The sequence below is a fragment of the Bolinopsis microptera genome, chromosome 5 (genome assembly GCF_026151205.1).
Source record: "Bolinopsis microptera isolate Bmic1 chromosome 5, MBARI_Bmic_1.0, whole genome shotgun sequence".
Lineage (NCBI taxonomy): Eukaryota > Metazoa > Ctenophora > Tentaculata > Lobata > Bolinopsidae > Bolinopsis > Bolinopsis microptera.
In genome coordinates, this window is record NC_087076.1 from 8,915,276 (window position 1) to 8,928,005 (window position 12,730).

Genomic DNA, 12,730 nt, shown 5'->3' on the forward strand with positions numbered 1-12,730 from the left:
TGGTAGGATGATTGCTCGGTGACAGCCAGCTCCTCTCACTACAGCTAGTCATGTACCTCACACACGTGTATCTTCATGTGTCATGGTGGCAGGTTACCAAAGCAACACTTATCGTGGTAACAGAATAACACGTGGGCTGGTGGGTGGTGGATGTACTCCGACGTTTCGTCTCATCGCCCTTTACCATCCCTCACAACCAACCAGTGTCCAGTGCTGGGTCACGTGGTATTGACGACGAATCGTCTGGGAGGTGATGAGATTGTCAGGTATGATGTTGAAGGACCACACACACTTGTGCAATCAGTGTACTTGCTACTTTACAGATTACAGTGTTACGAATACAAAGTTTCTCTCTCTCTTAGATCATCTCTTATCATCTCGTCTCACTCCACCACTCTCAATCAATCACCAAATTCAGTTAAAATCGCGTGCTTAATTTCAGTTTTGCTTGCTGGAATAACCGTGATAATATCACCCTGAGGCGGACGTGAAAACTCCCTACCTCTCCCGGATACAAAACTAATCCCAAGTAACACCACAACACAGAGTCACACGCCACACCTTACAACCTACAAGCAAATCTCTCATCTCTCACTGCCGTAACACGTTATAGACCACGTGTCTTACTGATAACACACGCTAAGAATCTGTCTGTAAGTGTTCGTGACTGTGTCACGCATTTCCCATTAAACCTCCCCTTGCCATCCTACCGTCAAAGTAATCAGCGAGGAGGGGAGCTGCCTGCTGCTGCTCCTTTATAATATTATATCAACTCCTTGACAGCTTAACTTTCCAAAATATCATTCTGCCGTACTCCCCAGCTATTGTAATGTTATAATTCTGACAAAATAGAGTGAGAGAATTGAGAAAGGTCATTTTGTGGTTAAATCTTCTGAGATTTAACGCCTGATAGAGTATTGTTAGACGGTTATAACAGGGAACAATGTACATTTTGATATTTCTTGTCGTATCCAGACAGGCTATATAACGCCAACGATTGACAGGCCAATATTTGGTTTTTGAGGTCACGATTTATCACATGACAGAACTGTCTGTGTCACGTGACAGCAATACTCACGATACAACTCGGTCACGTGACACTCAGTCACTTGTTGGGTGGTCCACTACTGTAACGTCTTTGTCAACGCTAAAATTTAGCGACGACCAGTTTCTAGTGGAGCTGATAAAATGGATTATAATGAACCTGAACCAGATATAACCGTTATATATTATCTTATTATCCAGCTGAACCTGGACCAGGTTTTGTGGTATGATATTGGATGATGAAACTAAATGCAGGCCTCTGAAAACCTTCCTCTGACCATAATCATAAAAGTTTAAATTACTGGAACTACTTTACCAACGCATTTTAGTTAAAATGTGTCACTTACAGGTGCCCGCCTTTAATGACAAATTGTATCTTTAAATTTTGATAAATCAAAGCTGCTTGAACCGTTTAATAACGGCACTATCAATTTTCAATAGTTGCTCCATGTAAATCTAAAACTGGAAATGTACATTTATTTTAACTATTCACCTCATGAAATAACTTTAAATATAACAGCTACCAGATCTTAGCGCTGTAAGATTCCTAAAGCATACATTAAGTTTCGTTGTGATCTACGTACATAAGATTTTAATGAAAATAAGCTGTTGAGTGTGGAGTGTGATCACTTTCTCATGATCATCATTCACTCAACAAATCAAAGTCTTTGTGAACTTCAGTCGAATTCTATATCAAATCTTTACTAAAACTAATGAAGCTTTGCACTCGCATTCCCGAGTCAAAAGAATGAGATCAAACACTCATTGACCAATAACAATCTCCACTCAGCATTCTCAACCAATGAAATTGCTTTAGGTTTGTCATGTGTCAGTTGAGCACATGTCAGTTAATTAAATCTACAGAAAACGATTACCCTGTTAAACACCTGCTACCTCCGCAAATCCTTCACATTCTCTTGCACTATTAACTTATTAATCGGGTTCAAACACCTCTCTCTCATCTTCTTGTCAAATACCACCAAGATTACTCGAAATTTAAGGTCGAGGGTTAGCGTTAGGGAAAATTCTAGGGTTATGTCTCTGTGACAGGTTAATATAAGGCGAAGGGTTATTATATTGAGTTGTCGAACGTCATGAATCATGATATGAAATATTGACGGTTAAAAGTGGTGCATCCCATCGCTTCTCAGTTGGAGATTCACCCCATCTCAGTACTAGCCAGCTGAGTTAAAAGGGTAAACTGTTGGTTAGATATTAGCCCCAAATACAGTATAATTATAGGGTAAATTGTGCTTCTAGTAGAATATCATAGAACTTTTCTGGAGCCTAGACGATCGTGAACAGGGGTAACTACAGCGTAGTCAGTGAATATTCTCTGTAAATTTACCATTCATGGTTGTAATTTTACATAATTGCGTAACATAATTGTTGGTACTTAATGATTTCCGGATGGTATCATAATTAGTATATGATTATCATAATGATGCTATACTATGATGACCTTTCATTTAAAATTATCGTATTACTATTAGAAGAATAACTCATAATTATCACAGTAACTAGAATAAATAGGTAAATTGGACATTATTTACTAGTATGAGTATTATCCTGAATGCCTTGTACACAGATTACTATCACAATTATCAAGGATACCACAATGCCATGAATACATAGTTTAGCCAACACAAATTCCTCCTTCCCCCTTATCCTTTTGTAACTGCAAATTGTAATTTAAGGAGATATTGAATTCAGGTCTGTGATTAATACTGTAAATCTTTTTATCAGACTTTTGGGACGTCTACTTAGATTGTAAATAAATATATAAAGTTAAACGGGTGATTTTTGTCTGATAAAAATCGTTAAACGGGATATTACTCCGTTATACATACTCCGTTACGGTATTTTGTTAGTTAACACCGTTAAATCACTGTCCCAACTCTCCAATATAAACGAGTTAACCCGAATTATATAATATTTTGTTAATCATTGCCGAAATCCAGACTGGAATCTAACCCTCTCCCCTTCAGACGACCTGTACAGACGTTTGCACGTGCAATATAAAGAATGACAACTATCCACTGGAAGTGGGTGAGAAGTTGAGGTCGAGCAGTGTGAAACTGATTGAGGGAGATGTGTTGGCAATCTCTACAAACGTGGTGAAGACTGATGTAGAGGTGTTCTTAGGAGTGGAGCATCAGAATATACACACTCTTCAAAAGGTAAGAGAAGTTCTGGTTAAGGTTAAATATTGTGTGTTTAATTTTGAAATTACTTATTAAGTTATGAATACCATGATATTCAACTGAAACCTGTTTCCTGTCATACCGTGATAGAACATTTATCCTCCCTTATCATAAATTCCGAAACCAAGCATATGCTCTAAAATCTTGTGTCAAATTGGTCAAGCTGTCGTGTTGGTTGCGTCTAGGTGTTGAACTTTCGTCTGTTTTGATCTCCCGCCGCGCATCTCTCTTGATCTGTCCTGAACTTTCTTGGAGAACTCACCGACTTTTCAGCCTCTGCTCGCTAACCACCGGTCTATGCGCATATTGGTTTCAGGAGGCGCTCAATCACAGATACCTCCCCTGTTATTCTTCACCGAGCCTGGCACTTTAGTTAAACCTGTTAAACTCGGCACAAAAATACCCCTGTCATTACCGCTGAATTTTTAGAAGCATATTATGTGCAGTACTGTAATTCCGAATCTTGGGCGGTTTTCTTGTGAGGTGCCGACAGAATTTCGGATGAATTCGCATTAACGTAGGAAAGCACATTGTCAAATACTAGTAGTGTGGCTGACTTCATGTCGTTTGAAACTTGTGATGTTATTGGCTTATTAAGCTTAAATGATCGATAATACGTTGACAAGGTAGAGTGAGAAAGTTGACAAGAGACAGTTTAAAATAAAATAACAGAACACCGTATAGCGGCGAAGCACGTTGAGTTTACAATACGTTTTAAATAAGTGCAGGTTAACTACCTGTGACTCTGTTAAACGTAAAGTGCCTATTTTTAGTGAAAATGACTTATGTTAAATGCTTCTAAATTTGGATGTACAGCGAATAGAATTCAGGCCTCTAACTTTATAAACTGACGCGGGATGGATTCTTGTCAACATAATGGAATTTATTCGTGAACAATGCATATTAAATATTTTATGAGCTCTAAAATCCCATGTGATCGAGCATGCTCAAAAGGATCCACTGTAGTGATGTTTTCCCGAGTGATTTCACGATACCCTTTCAGCTGTTCACGTGGATTCTGTTTAATGATCTATGATCCGAGCCTTTTAAACCGTTATTGATAATTGAGAAATTATCTGCATACATTTGTTTTGGATGGTGTTATTTTTAGAGGCGAATTGTTAAAGAAACGTGCTGGTAGATTCGGTGCGTGAATTCTTGAGAGTGGGTCTTCTATCATGGTGATGTTGGAATGTAGGCTAGAACCTGCATGTTGATCATTCAATCAAATAGTTTGATTTTCACCAGCAACCATTGTAAAGGCCAAACATAAGTATCAGAATTGTATACTTTGACAAGTAACATCATTACCCGATCTGATAGAAATTTAACGTAACGCGCTAAGGCGAAAAGATAGCTTATTGTAGCCGATTACTGCTGCGCGCGTCAAAATAAACCACGTGTTTGACCACCTGTTATTTCAGTATGTCATCGAATCGGTGGATAGAGTTCATCACATAGACGATTACAGCACAGAAACGCTCTCCAGCAAAGTGCTACAGATAAAGGTGTTATCCGAGAAAGCCGAAGTGTTGATCTTGACTGAAAACTCCGTAAGTACCAATTATCTACAGGCGATATCCGCTCTTCAAAGAAACCTTTAACTTGTTTATCACCGACCAAAAGATTGGCACGTCAGACTCAGGGCGTGCCTAAAAACTCCAATTATGAACTAACAATCCTTCTCCGCTAACAAACACCACCACTTCCAGGTGTTCACCCGTCCCATCTCCGTTTGCTCCAGCTACATTGACGCAGACTGTGAGAAGTGTATTGCAGTGCGAGACCCACACTGTGGGTGGTGTGAGATGGCAGGGAGGTGTACTCCTGAACACGAGTGTACGAGTGATGTGTGGCGTGCAGGGGGCGAGTGTACCAGCATCACCGCCCTGAAACCCAACATGATGAGCATGGGTACTCAGAGAGTGGGAAACATGGTCGCTGTAACCACCAACAATCACTACCCTGAGGGGACTCCTGTTAGTTGTGATTTTGGGAGGTACGGACTGAAGGAAGCTGCTGTTGGGGAAGATGGTGAAATCACTTGTTTGGTAAGTTAAAAGATTAGCGCTTTTACAAAACTATCACATCTCTCTGGCTGCCGGCTGACTGTGTTGACTTGGGATACCGACTTGACAGAAAATAATTATCGCGTGTTCATTCCAAGTTCCTTGTTTTCTGACCTTTTATTTATTTCAGATTCCTTTCCTTAACCCGCCGATAGACGGCCAGCACATGGTGGATTTCTCCCTCATTAGTGGAGACATAGTCCTTGCATCATCCGAGCAGGCGTTCACCTTCTTCAACTGTGAATCTTACACCACGTGAGTGCGCCATGCCAGCTTTACTTTTACCTGTGACCTTCATTTGTAGGGGGTGTTTTCTGCTAACAACTCCAAAGTCGGAGGGGAGTTTACCGTTTGTTGGGGACTAAGGAGTTGGGTAAAACATTAAATTCCTCTCTTTGAAGTGCTGAGTTAATCTGCTGGGAAAGTTTGCAGATACGATAAGTGATAAGAGCAATAATTCAATTTCGGTGACGGTATATCTGATAAGACCCAGGATATTGCGTAATATCGGAAATTGAGAAAAACTACCACGAATACCAACACACATCTGTTTGAATTAAGCCTTGTAAGTGAAGAGTAATTTCTAAATCTATCCTTTATCTTTACTAAATTCCCCTCTTCCTCAGATGTACATCCTGCACCAGTGCAGCAGTGGGTTGCGGGTGGTGCACGTACGCAAACCGTTGTGACCAGGTCTGTGAACAGATCTCAGAACCACATCAGTGCCCAGCCCTGAACTACGGGATCTCATACATTCCTGCTGACTACTCCCATCGACTTGAAATATCCGGCCGTAATCTGCCGCAACCTTTTGGGGTAAGTACCCTAAGTAGATACAAGATAATTTGGAGTTAGTTTGAGAATTAAGAACTTCCGCCTTGTTCATTTAGCAACAAGTTTCCATGTTCTTGTCTGCCATAATCAGCAGTGGAAGAGGATGTCCCAAATTTAAAAGCTTCGCATAACATGATTGTTATAATTTCGTAGCGTAACTGTTTGAGATGTCTCTTGCCATAAATAGTGGATGAAATGGCAAGCTTCGATTTAAAATAAGTGTTTAATGTGCTTGCAAAGTTGAGCGACGGTTAAACGAATTTTAATAGATTTGTTCAAATTAAGAAATGCGGTTGCTTTATGATGATACACTTAAATGGCAAGCACGCTGCATCACAAATGGACGTGATTTCAAAATACACAACATAACACAAAAGATATCGTTGCAAAAAGTCAATTACGTCATTAACCGATGACGTCACAATGTCACCATTTTTAACGTCACACTCCGTCATAGCAGGACCAAGACAGTTACACATGTGTAGTCAACATACACGGTGAGGAGACCAGACTCCCGGGTACCTACGTTAACGACACTAAAGTTATCTGTGCTACAAACCACACGTTTAACAGTCCTGCTACCGCTGGTGAAGTCATCTCCCCCGTCAAGGTTCGTTAGATCTAAAGATTGTCTTATCTCTTGATAATATCCTTACAATATCAGCAGGGGAGAGTTCATAGTTGACACTTGACATAATATGTACTTGATGATCACAGCATCAACATTCTATAACTAGATATTTTCCTTTCCAGGTGCTCTGGAATACCAAAGAAATTGAATCAGAACGACAACCCGAAATAGACATCTACCGTTGTGGGGTCCTTGGTAAGGACTGCAGTTCCTGTCGTGCTAACTCCATGCTGAGAAGGTGTGGGTGGTGCGATGAACTCTCCCAATGTCTCCTCCAGACTGGAGGGTCCAACATATGTCCGGGAGCGTACAGTTCAGTCTGTGTCGGTCTCACTGTCGAGTCATTTGAACCTAAACATGGTCCGGTGGAGGGTGGAACTCTGGTGACTATCAGGGGTACTAACTTGGGAAGTAGACCTACAGACATCACTTCTATCAAGATAGCAGGTCAGTAAAGTTATAGATTTAATCTCTTTAGTCTGCACTGTTTTCGGAGAACTATGTTTATCAAAAAACTGCTCATCCCTTAAAACTTAAAAACAGAAATCAATGAAACTTTAACTTACTCATTCCCTCAGGATTACCCTGCGAGGTACAGACAGAAGGGTTTGAAGTGTCCCGAGCAGTAGTCTGCCAGACATCCCCTAGTGGAGTGCCTAAACACGGCTTAGTGGAGGTCACTACTAGTGGGGACCAGTACATTTACCCTAACTTCATGTACTATTACAAGGTAAGGGCAACCTAGATTCAGCTGTTTATTTATTATAAGTACTGTATATTGTACGTTTTCTGATTATTTGTTATTAAATGTTCTCACTTAGCTACAACAAGCCTCACCTCTAACACCGTCTATCCCACAGAAACACAAGGTTAACGACGTGTCACCTCGTTGTGGTATCGCTGCTGGTGGAACTGATCTCACCATCTCTGGAGACGAGCTTAATATCGGGGTTTCCATGTCTGTTATTGTTGCTGGTACCATGTGTGACGTCATCGACAAGGCTACCCAGAAACAAGTGTCCTGTACCACCAGAGCAGGAGTGATCGGAGAGTCCAACCTTCAGGTTAACATTGACGGTGGAATGGTTAACAGCCCCTTCCTGTTCCAAGTGGTGGAAAACCCGATACCTCAGTCTCTGAGCATTAACAGTTCCATAAGCTCAGGAGGGATCCCAATAGAGATTGGCTTTAAAGAAGGGTACAGGCTTGAGTGCGTTCAGAAACTGTCGCTTATATTCGAGACTGTCAACAGAGTCAACGGTGAAAATAAATGTGAGAAATCAGGTTCCAAATTCTTGTGTAAAACTCCCACATTGGACATGGACATGGCAGGGCTCTCGGACCTTCCTGTATCTTATGTGACTGCCCATCTGAAGGCTGACAACCATCTGATAGCACTGAATCCTTTCCCTGTCCACGCTGATCCTATACTTGATCCTGTTAATAATACTAATGAAGGTTTTTATTTAACTTATTTGTATGACAAACCCTATAAATGTAATCGTTTTTAGTTTTATTCTGCCTCACAAGGAGTGCTTGTTGAAAATCAAGTTACCATACGACCATAATAGATTAAGTTTTAAAACGTTCATTCTTTTCAGATGGTTTTATTGAGTGGCCTCTCTCTGGTGGACAGCAGTTTGTCATTAACGGACAAGGTCTGAACAAAGTTTCCGGTCTAGAGGTTTTTGTCGGAGGTCTTGCTGTAACTATAAACGACATAACCGAGAACCTCATTATCATCACACCACCCAACTACAATACCTACAAGGAACACAAAGCCCAGATGAAGGCACTCTCCCGCCCTAAGCGTGAGGGGTCACGCAAGTTGCGTGAGGCTGATGATGACGTCACAGATGCACCTGACAAGCGTTCTCACGACAAGAAGTATTCGTCGGAGTACATGGCGATCGTGACAGTGAAACTTGGAAACTGGAAGCACACAGCAGGAAAGCTTTACTACACCAAGAGCCCTTCGGGTGGTATTCCTTATGTGGCTATCATCATCCCTATTGCTGGTTTTATTGTTCTAGTCGTCCTCCTGTCATATGTGGGACTCAAGTAAGTTCACATAAACCTCTGATATTATTATATCTTACATTGCTATTTAAATATTCAGACAACATTTTTGACATGTTTTTGTAAAATTCTGAATTATTTCTAACCAAACAAATTTTTCTAGATATCACAGAAGCCAGCGGTCTCATCGTCGAACTCTCAAAACGGTCCGCATGCACATGGAGAAACTGGAGATGCGAGTGGCAAACGAATGCAAAGATGCGTTCACTGCACTCCAAATGCAGCTGACGGACGTAAACGGAAACATTGCCGAAATTCCTTTCCGACCTTTCTCGGACTTCATGTCGAGTGTTTTGTTTCCCGGCACAGAAGCTGAAACTAAGATCTTCTCGCCAGACTGAGTGCTCCCAGCTCTAAGGTGGTGGAGACAGCACGGTTAGCTCAGTTCAGACGACTGTTAAGAGATAGGGCCTTCTTGCATAAGTTCGTCGAGGTTGTGGAGGCTGATCCACACTTTGATGTGGCAGCCAAGTGTAAGATGGCCAGTTTGTTGGTCATCGTCATCGGCAACGACATGGGCTACCTCACTGAGGTTCTCTTCTCATTGATGGAGAAGTTGATAGACAAGTTCCTGGCAAAGAAGAACCACCCTCAACTGCTGCTCCGGAGAACGGAGAGTGTAGCTGATAAACTCCTCACTCACTGGCTCAACTACTGTTGTTACCAGTATCTCCGACAAAACGCAGGAAATGCCATCTTCACCCTTTTCTCTGCCATCAAACAACAGCTGGACCTGGGACCTCAAGACGAGATAACGTACGAGGCTAAACTGAGTCTGAACAACGAGAAGATGTTAAGAGAGACAATCGAGTTTAAACCTATTGTAGGGACTGTCCGGGATCTTAACAAGAAGGAACATTCCGTCACCTTACTGACTTGTGACAGTATCAGACAAGCAAAACGAAAGGTACAGTTTAATAAGAAGACCTCTTGATTTTTTTGACCTGTTCAGTTTCTGAGAAAGTAGAGAACAACATTTAAATTGTATCTCTTTTCAACATGTATTTGGTATAACTTTCAAATAAGTTAATCGAATGAAAGCTTAATTCGCCACTTTTCAGGTTATCGAATCAGTACACCGAGGTAAACCCGCCTCTCAAATCCCCTCGATTGAATCCTTCGATCTCATGTACATCAGAACAGGGAACACCCCAATGATCCTCCGTGAGAATCAGGCCCCAATCGTGGAGGGATGGAGAAAGCTGTGTACTCTAGCGGACTACAAGATAGAAGATCCTACTCCAGTTCTCGCGATGATACCACTCAGCACAGACTCCGAACACAGCTCTCTCAGTCCTACTACTGACAGGAGGAAAGCTAGCTTCCTGACTACTAAGCGATACAGGAGTAAGGGTAACCTGATAACAGCGGGAATGAACACGAGTGACACTGACAAGTCGGAAGAGCGACACCAGGTCTATCACCTGGTGAAACCTGGTTGCGACATCAACGAGTCTGACACCCTCCTCAGCACCAAGATGATGTCCGAGGTAAGAACATTTTTTATCAACTCTGAGATATTTGAATTGTTTGCAAATATAACTAAGTTGAAAAAATTTAGAGGGGATGCGTTTGTTTGTTGATTGATTTGTTCTCTGTCCATATTGATATTTTACCACATATCCTCTAACCCCTCCTCTCCCCAGGTGTTCCTTACCCGTTTATTGTCAACTAAAGGTACCCTACAACCCTACGTAGACGACCTCCTGGGTAACGTTTTCATGTCACGTGAAAGAGTCCCTCCGGCTGTTAAGTACCTGTTCGACTTCCTGGAGCGTCAGGCTCAGCGGCATAACCTACTTCACAATCAGGTACGTGATTATCCTCGGCCTTTTCAATCTGAATTCTGATTTTAAGTGTTCTACTTTTGTCTTTCTACACTTTCATCCTCTCCTATATCAGGATATCGAATTAACGGCCCTTATTTCCAGGCTTGTATTCACACGTGGAAGAACAACAGTTTGTCACTTCGGTTCTGGATGAACGTGATAAAGAATCCTCAATTCCTATTTGACATCGACCAGACCCCTACTATCGACTCTTCTCTGAATATCGTGTGTGGCGTGTTTATGGACTCCTGCTCGACCTCAGATAAGGGGCTTACAAAGGATTCTCCTATAAACAAACTCCTGTACGCTAAAGATATTCCAAGATACAGGAAACAAGTCCAGAAACACTACGAACAGGTAGGCTGAACAGAGATTAAGGTTTAGCCGGTAGTCGGCTAGTATTGCTGTTTTAAAAACACTCAATCTCCCCTCAAAATGATTAAGATAAAGTTTTTTCATGAACTAAAACTCTCCCTCCCTCAGGTGTCGTCCCTCCCTCCAGCACCATTAGACTTCCTAACAGGTCTCCCTCCTACTGGCCTCAACTCCACCGTGGCCGTCTCAGAGCTCCTACAAATCGCCAGCAAGTACTCCAAACAGTTACAAACTTCTTTTGGACCCGACTCACCCTCTCTTAACCTAAAATTCACATCCATCATTGACGCTAGCTTAATGACAGCTCCCAATTTAGTGTAGTGTTTTCACGGTTTATTAGTTGATTATTTAGATAATTCGTTAATTGGTGAATTGATAAGTCGATTGCTAGGTACATGTTTTTTACGGTCGAGCCGATGTTACAGGTTGAGTGAACTGTGCAACTGTTTTTGAGTGGTTAGGGTTCGTTATGATTGATGCTGTTGTACTTGTAGAGCTATGATAGCAATGTTTTTACTGTTTTATTGGTGATGTGGAAATGCTGACAGCTGGCCGATTATTCGACGATTATAAGCGAAAACATTGAATAAATTGCTGATATAATCCGTTTATATAAGCTGTGCCTCACACTCGTTGTTGATATTATTGTAGATTATTTGTACAAATACTATAATTTTGACGAAGTTTTATATACCAGAATGAGTTACGATCCAATTTTTGAAATGTCCAAAAAATTGAATCCTTTCATAATAATAAATTTGCATTCGATGGTGGAATATTTTGCTCTGCCTGATCGTAGCCCTTTCTCTTTTTTTCTCGGAGGAAGTTCAGATATTTGCAGGACATTGTTGAATATCAAATAGTTAGTCTCCGTGACGAGGTGACCCGGTAACAGTTTAGCTGCAATGTCCAAACCTCCTTCGAAACAATACACCAGATAAATTTCCTGTTTTACGCATTGTTTGTTATTCATCTGCTTCAAATACTTTAAAACAATAGCGGGGTTAGTTACCTTCTTAAGTTTACTAACTTTACTCTAGGGGTTTACAAATGTTTATCCCGCACTGGGAACTTTATTTTACTAATTCCAGTCGCTAAGTTATAATGTTCACGTCATCTTTGTTTTTCCCCGTTTCAATGTTGACTGTTAAGTACTTTTTAACAAGTTTGTACGAAAGTTGGCTTTAATGCATTTAAATCCCAGAAAGAGATATGAAAACGCATGGAATTGATGAAATCCATAATCAGTAATTGTTAAAAACCGGTTGATGTTCTATTATCTATTTGAAATCTTATTTATAGGTTATTGTTTAGAAGTTAATCATAACTAAAAATCAATATTTTCAAAATTTTCACGATTACAATTAACAAAAATAATGTGAAAGTAAATTTGCTTAAGACTTTCCGCATTGTTAAAGGAGATATTTTATAAGTCGAATGTGTAAAATTTCAATTGTTTTTAATCCATTTTGGACTTAAATTATTTATATAAAAGAATTTTCTCATCTTTTATCTAAAATAAATCGCCGTTTTATTTGGTTTGACTTAAGAAATTGAACTTATAGGCGTCTTGCCCATGGAATGGAACAAGCTAAGCTAAGTTACATAAACTCGGTCACTAGGGTTTGCATTTTCTGTCCAAAATATTTTATCGAGAAAATCGAT

At 40.7% G+C, this 12,730-nt stretch overlaps 1 protein-coding gene across 1 annotated transcript in view; it reads left to right on the forward strand.

Moving 5' to 3' along the window:
* The window catches only part of LOC134815844 (plexin-A4-like), a 34,752-nt gene extending 23,270 nt beyond the window's left edge, over positions 1-11,482 (forward strand). Inside the window, 16 exon segments of the mRNA XM_063824427.1 lie at positions 3,033-3,224; positions 4,673-4,801; positions 4,961-5,299; positions 5,448-5,572; positions 5,944-6,133; positions 6,609-6,761; positions 6,905-7,229; positions 7,361-7,512; positions 7,643-8,240; positions 8,384-8,843; positions 8,965-9,195; positions 9,198-9,768; positions 9,923-10,351; positions 10,508-10,672; positions 10,793-11,047; positions 11,174-11,482. Of these exon segments, the coding sequence (XP_063680497.1) occupies positions 3,033-3,224; positions 4,673-4,801; positions 4,961-5,299; positions 5,448-5,572; positions 5,944-6,133; positions 6,609-6,761; positions 6,905-7,229; positions 7,361-7,512; positions 7,643-8,240; positions 8,384-8,843; positions 8,965-9,195; positions 9,198-9,768; positions 9,923-10,351; positions 10,508-10,672; positions 10,793-11,047; positions 11,174-11,386 (4,527 nt within the window). The 3' untranslated portion in view covers positions 11,387-11,482.
* Positions 11,483-12,730: the final 1,248 nt, after the last annotated feature.